At 42.3% G+C, this 7,355-nt stretch overlaps 1 protein-coding gene across 1 annotated transcript; it reads right to left on the bottom strand.

Moving 5' to 3' along the window:
- Nucleotides 1-299: 299 nt before the first annotated feature.
- Nucleotides 300-2,173, bottom strand: LOC139919254 (E3 ubiquitin-protein ligase TRIM39-like). Its single transcript, XM_071908936.2, has one exon. The coding sequence runs from the start codon at nt 1,911-1,913 to the stop codon at nt 525-527; it is 1,389 nt and encodes a 462-aa protein (XP_071765037.2). The 5' UTR covers nt 1,914-2,173; the 3' UTR covers nt 300-524.
- Nucleotides 2,174-7,355: the final 5,182 nt, after the last annotated feature.

Here is a 7,355-nt window from a genome sequence, read left to right as displayed (position 1 = left end):
GTCTCCACGAACCAACCCATGAATAAATCCCTTATAAACCCATGATACTACCTTACTTTTTTAAAGCTATGTTAATTTTAATGGTTAATTAATGTTTATGTAATGAGACAATGAGGACATTTGAGGGATAAAATTAAAGGGTTTGGTTTTCCACAATCAAGTGTTTTACTGCTGAAGTCAGTGGACTTGACCTGTCACAATTACAAGCCAATACTTGTAATTATACTGGGGTTCTAATAAAATAAATTCAAAAGATACAACTACAAATGCTTTTAATGATTTTATTGATTGTACTCAAAAACAAATTAATAAAATTGTGAAAGAATATAATGTTTTAGAATAACGTCTTCTGCATGGCAACATGCAAAGTCATGCCAGTCTATGAAACAGTAAACAGTGCAGTATCTGGGTCGGGTGTGGTGGGTGTGGTCCGCCACTGGTAAAGTCTGCAATGGTTCTCATGCGGACTTCCAGAGAGTCCGCTACCCTGCAGATCATCATCATCATCACCATCATCTTCATCTCTAACTATGCTGTTCCGCTGTTACAGAAACCTTCACTGGTAAAATCTTCAGAGGGAGTTTATCTACAGTGCTTAAGTATGGAAACAGCCTGTCGGTGAAAGTGTGTGTGAAGGTGTGTATGTGTGTGTTAGCGTCAGGATCAGAGAATGACAGCTTGCCTCGGTTCCAGTCCAGATGCAGTCTGATCCTCCGGAGCTTCTTCTTCACTGGGAGGACAGTGTCTCGATCTGATGGGGAGTACGCTGTGTATTTACCATTAAAGAACAGTATTCTCCATAATCCGGATCGTATGTCTCCCTTCCTCTGGGCGGACTCTGCTAACACACCCAGTTCCCAGTCTGTATTGTCTCTGACCTCAACATCCCAGGTGTGAGTTCCTGGCTTAAACCCCTCAGAGCCCAGGACAGACCGGTAGGAGTCAATCCTCTCTGGGTTTTCGGGAAGCTGCTGCTTTTCTCCCCATCTCACGCTGGTCAGATCTTCAGACAGGACGAGTTCTGGATCGGCAGTGTTGGGGTCCAGAACCACAGGAGTGTAGGAGACCATCTCCTTCATCTTGTCCCAGACTGTGAAGCTCAGGTTGCCCAGGTGTTTGGCCTCATCTATCAGAGCTCCTGAGACCAGCTGTGGATCCTCCAGCAGGGGGCGCTGGACTCTTTCCACTGTCGCCTTGTAGTTCTGCAGGAACGAGACGTCTTCAGCTCTCAGCTCCTCCTCTACGGCTCTGACCGTGTCTGAAAGAGCTGCTATCTCTCTGCTCAGACCCTCAATCTTCTCCTTCATCGTCCGACTCTTCCGCTCCTCTTCCTCCCTCAGTGCAGCGATCCTGGCCTCCTCTTCCTCTTCTAGAAACTTGTGAAGCTTCTTAAACTCCTCCTTAATCTTCTTCTCTATGCGTTGGGCCTGGACCTTAATGTGGTCTGCCGTTCGATCGCAGGTTCCTTGAACTTGATGAAGGAGCTTCAGTTTCCTCTGAAGGAGCTTCAGCGATTCCTGAAGCTCCTCGTTGAGATCCAGCGCAGCTTCGTCGATGGGTCTGAATCTGTGGTCGGTGTGTGTTTTGGAATCTCGACATACGAGACACACCGGCTGCTGATGGTCCAGACAGAAGAGCTTGAGTTTCTCAGAGTGCAGACTGCAGAGAAGCTCAGCCCTCTGGTCTCTCTCCAGTAAGAAAGCCTCACACAGGTTCTTTAACACCAAGCTGACAGGCGGATGATCCTTTGAAGATCTTCTCTTACAAAGTGGACACTGGTGGATTCGCTTCCCTGTCCACCAGCTCTGCAGACAGGCTTTACAGAAGCTGTGGGTACATGACAGGACGACAGGATCTTTAAAGATGTCATGGCAGATGGGACAGGAGAAATCCTCCTCTGATCTGCAAGCCATTTTCTCTCTGAGTGAAGCTAAAAGCTCACCGGGCAGACCGCTCAAACCGGAAGTGATTCAGTCAATTGTGGTACCGCTCTCTCCTCTAGAAAGTTACTTTCACTTTGAGTCGTCGTTCCTCTAAAACTCTTTTTTTGTGCAATCAGCAGCAGTTGAAGTGCCAGTATTCCCAGTATTCCCTCCTGTAGCTGCCCTCCCTCAGTGGAAGTCGTGGGTTTGGTCTGGAGGTGAATCTTATCGTCTGTCTCTCGATGTGTGTGTGTGTGTCTCTTCTCGGTGAGGAGAGAAAGAACAACAACCTCTGTTTCCTGGTTTGTCTCGGTGAAGCACATTAAGGGGCGGAGCGTGGTCCTGCTTCAAAATTAAAGTGAAAGTAAACTAAGAATGCATAACAGTCAGTACCATGTGATTTGGCAAATGTTACTCAAGGGACCAAGGTGACACTGGCTACTCTTGAAATCTGACTGGGCACCCCAAATTTTCTTGTATGTCATTGACTACTTCACTCTGACACATTGAAATGACCTGAAATGTAAGGGGTGGTTTTGCCTGTTTTCACCTATAGTTCTTTTTAAAAGGAACCAAACTCAGTCCTTTTTAAGGACCCCCGCTATTTAAAAAGTCTTAGAATCGCCACTGCTCAAGGGAATTGTTGCAGTTCCATGTTGGGACGGTCCATGTGAGTGCAGTAGAGAAGTGTCAGATGTCTCTGAGCCTGCAGACAGCAGGTTGGCACATGACCTCGCAGGACCTGCTTCTCAACATCATCCTCATATAACTCACCTGTATCTGCTGGAGATGAAGACTGAAACAAAGCTCATCAAGTAGTAGTAGTAGTAGTAATAATAGAAGTTGTAGTAAATAAATAATAATCTAATCAAATAATAATGATAATAATAATACTAATAATAAGACTACTACTAATTAATATATATACACATATACTGTACGTGCACACATACTGTTTTTCATTTTTTATTTTTATTTATTTATTTTGTATTTTTATTATTATTTTTCTCCTATGCTATATGCCTAGGTTTACGTAGGCATGCATAGGGAGTTATCCGAAGCCAGCCAGGGGAGGGGAAGGGAGTAAGCTAGGGTGGGGAGGGGAGGGTGGGATAAAATGTTAGGTTTATTTCTTTTTTTTTTCTCTCTCTTGAATTACACTGTCCGCAACAATGTGTTATGGAGATGTATGGACACATATGAATGTGATACATGCGGTATGTGTATATGATTTATTATTGTTACACCGTAAAGAAACAAAATAAAAATTTGATCACAAAAAAATAGAAGTTGTAGTAGTAGTAGCAAGAAATAAGTAGTAGTAGTAAGAAGGAAGTAGTAGTAGCAGTAGTAGTAGTAGCCTAGTAGAAACAGCAGTAGCAGTAGTAGTAGTAGTACTAATACTAGTACTAGTACTAGTAGTAGTAGTATTCATTATGTAGCAGATTACTTTGAGTTTAACAAGAAACTCAACACACAAAACTCCACTAGAAGATGAAATGAGCTCAAGGGAACCGCCTCTGTTTCGTTTTGCCTCGAGCTCGGCTCTGATTGGCTGATTTTCGCAGCCTTCTCAAAGATGAGACAGTTACCGTTTTGATTAGCTACAAGCTTGAGACTGGAAACAGGCGTGGTTGGCTCTCTGGTAAAGTTCAGAGTGGTTGTCATTTATTTTAAACGGTGGAAATCTCAGTTTGGAACAAAATCATTGATCCTAAAAATAAACGCTAATAAAGTCCGTCCAATTTTTATGTGACCATCAACATCAACATGACCGCAGCTGTCTGTGTGTGGGGTGTAGTACTGTTCCTCAACCAGCAGAGGTCGCTCTGACACTGTACAACATCTCCCTTTTCCTGCACTCAGCAGAGAAAATATTCTAAAATACTGTTATTGTCAAATTGTAAAACAAACAATAAACAAGCTATTTCACAATGTCAGCCTTCAAAAATCATATGGTTTCCTCCACTTACTTTTTTATTTCTTTTTAAACATAAAACCATCTTCAGGTTAACAAATGCATTACAGATCCATATCATGACTCTCTTTTTTATTGTCTTTTTTTGAATGAACATCCTTGGTGTGTTGCTTGATGTTTGGGGGAACTAGCAGTAGTAGTAGTAGTAGTAGCGGTGTGTGTGTGTGTGTGTGTGGGTGTGTGTGTGTGTGTGTGGGGGGGGGTGGGGGGGGGGGGGGGGGGGGGTGTACATGCCATATGATGTGTCTTTAATTTCTCCATCACATAAACATGAATTCTCCATTAAAAATAACAAAGCTTTTAAAAAGTAAGGGTTTGTTCGTATCATGGGGTTTTAAGGGATCTATTCATGGGTTGATATTTAATTAAGGGATTAATTAAGGGATTACAGTTCTTAATGAGTTATTAATGGAAAGTGTCCCGTCTTCCTGAACTTTCCATTATATCAGAAAGTAAGCAGTCAAAATGAAGGGGGGTTTCATCCATAACTCTCTTAACTCATTTTAAGGGGTTTTGAGTGCATTAAGGGGTGATTTCATGTAAATTCATGTAAATGTAAGATTACTTTAATTTTAAGGGATTAGTGGTTCATAGTGGGTAATGGAGGATATGAATAAATACAGGGAAGGAAAAGTATTACTAAACTCACACCAATCGCTATGATTATTCAGTGTTAATGTGCAGTTGGAGTTTAATCTGCAGTGAGTTAAACACTGGCTCTGGGTTTTCTTTCTCTCTACTGAGCAGCAAGGTGGCTATCTAGTGGATTTTAGTGCATCAGCCACTTGGAAATGATGGTTAACCTTCCATTTATGAACCAAATATCATTTCACCTTTGGTCAGAAAATCATCAACTGAACTCTTTTGGCTGTTTTAAAGTTTGCATTCAAGTTCAAAAGCTGATAGAGAGTTTGTAATCAGCACCCCTAGACTCTGAAACAACCTGCCTGAGGAAACAGGACAAGCAAACTAACAAATTCACTTGGACAAAACTTAACTCATAAGTTGTCATTGCTATCCTTATACTGTAGAAATATTATTGTTTTTTTGTGAGTCAAATATGATTTCTAAATTTTACTGAGCAAGCCATAACAAGCCAGAAATATCAGCTGTGCTTTTGGCTTCAACGTGTTGCAAGCGGCGGGAAGGACTTCAAAGCAACAGCTACAAATATCACATTACTACCACTAAAGCCATTGCACACATTTAAGGAATAGCCTACACCAAGTTTTGAGAGACTGTCCTGTTGGTCAACTTACCGTTAAATGATGAGAACACAGACAGACACCAAAATCATCCAAGTGTCCCCAGGTAAGTAATTGTCACCAGTGCTCCATGCTAACACTTTAGCATACAGTATGTTGAGTGACAGTAGCCTCCATGCTAACTCTTTAGCATACACTGCGTTGAGTAATAGTAGGTGACTACTCAATTGAAAGAAAGATAAATGCACACCTGTGTCTTAATAAGGTGCTGGTAGTGACAAAGTAACTATAGAAAATGAAACAATACTGCAGAGTTAAAGGAACAGCTGCATGAAGAAAGATTTAATGCTGATACCAACGTTTCGGCCATAGGCTATTGCCTTTGTCAAGGTGGCAACAAGGTGACTACTCAACAGCTACTTAAATATGAAATATAGACAATTTTATGAATTATATTTACTCAAGTCAACTTACTCAAAAGTAAGTATTTGTTTGATTGCTTGGCACTTCATTGCATCTCACTTCATGGGTATTTCATTATTTAAAGCCTGTATCATTCTCAAATTAGTTTTGATTGCACAATCAAAATTGATTGATAAATGAGACCATCGTGGTGAAAATTGGTTTATTCTCTGTGTTGCTTTCTATGTGTTTATTCTGTCTCCGCAGGTCGGGTACAATTGCCGTAAATGTGCAACACTGACTTACGCCTGAACCACCCTGCATGTGTAACATTTGCATATCTGACCTTGTTGCGGCCCAGTTGCAGCGCGGCTACACCAGGCCCGTTCTTGTTCCACCACGGTCTGCTGTTTGAGTTGCGCCTATCTACATTTTAGCCTACCTATGGGTAAGTGAACACAATTATCTAGTTTTTGCTATTTTTTCCATAAACAACACAAGTTGTTACATTTAGTAATTGTAGCATATCTAGTTTGAGCTTGGATAGTATTGTTGGTTTGAAATTGTTTTGCAGACTTTTAAGCTTTCTTGGTTTCTCTGCTATTAGGCTACAATGTTTTTGTTATCAGCATGAGAAAGTCTTGAAGGAGCGAAGGAGCTGCGCTTGGATAGTGAAAACCATCATCAGTAGTTTTGAATGAACCCTGAGCAGATGGACACATATTCTGTCATTCATTGGACCACAGCTGACAAGACAGACCACAAACTACAGAGACCCCATCCAGCCTTAACAAAGGCTGGCTGTTGCATTGACGTAATCATTTTAATTGATAACATTAGGCTTTTAGGCCTGTCATAGGCAAATGTAGCCAATTATGTTTACATGACATGTGATGCAATAATGAGGGTAATAACCAAGACCTACATACCCAAGCCAAGTGAAGACGCATGGAGAGAAATAGCTCAATGCTTTGATGGCAAACATCACAATCCAAGCACCACACCACTCAGGGAGCTAATACTTCAATTCTAAGCGTACTTTCTCCATGGTTCTGTCAGCACTTGTGGATGCAGATTACCGGTTCCGAGTCATACAGTTTGGAGTTTTTGGCCGGACAAGTGATGGCGAGGCGTATGCCAATTCTGCAGTGGGAGTAGGGGTGCAGGCCAGAGCGCTACAAGAGCCAGAAAATGCCCCTCTTCCAGGATCTGAACAACTTGGACCAGTGTCATTCACTATGGTTGGGGATGCAGCATTTCCCCTCAAGACTTTCATTTGATGAGGCCGTATCCCAGACACAACCTCTCAGTGCTGTTGGAATTTTGGCTGCACGGTGGAGATTGCTCTACACTAGAATCAAGATGGCACCCAAACATGGAGCTTATATTGCTGCAGAAACAATACAATGATTGGAAAGAGTTACAAAAGCCAAGCAAGAATTGGTTTGTCCATCTTCTAGACTAGTGTTTCTCAACAGGGGCGGTACCGCCCCCCAGGGGGCGTTCCGAGAACGTCGGGGGGCGCTGGAAGCAATATTTTTGATTTTTTGTTTGAGGTGTTCTTGGGGGGCGTTTGTTTAAGGTGAGTTTACACCAAAGATTCACGATGAGACGAGTTGAAACTTGCAACTACATTGCAGAATGTGGTCTGCAACATTCTAAAACCTGCCTGGCACGCAGGATAAATGAAATGGGCGCCGATACAGAGGAGCAGCTGTGTGCCATCCTGCGGGACTCTCCATTCAGCCTTCAGCTGGATGAGACAACCACCTCTGACAACAACGCTATGCTGATGGCCTATGTCCGCTATAAGGCCTCCAACAGTCAGGAGATGGCTGAGGAATTTTT

This window comes from Centroberyx gerrardi, chromosome 21 (genome assembly GCF_048128805.1).
Source record: "Centroberyx gerrardi isolate f3 chromosome 21, fCenGer3.hap1.cur.20231027, whole genome shotgun sequence".
Lineage (NCBI taxonomy): Eukaryota > Metazoa > Chordata > Actinopteri > Beryciformes > Berycidae > Centroberyx > Centroberyx gerrardi.
The sequence above is the reverse complement of the archived record's forward strand: the minus strand, read 5'-3'. Positions and strand labels throughout refer to the sequence as shown.

Bases quoted from the DNA above. Each gene is read 5' to 3' on its own strand.
- LOC139919254 (XM_071908936.2), bottom strand. From the start codon at position 1,913: ATGGCTTGCAGATCAGAGGAGGATTTCTCCTGTCCCATCTGCCATGAC.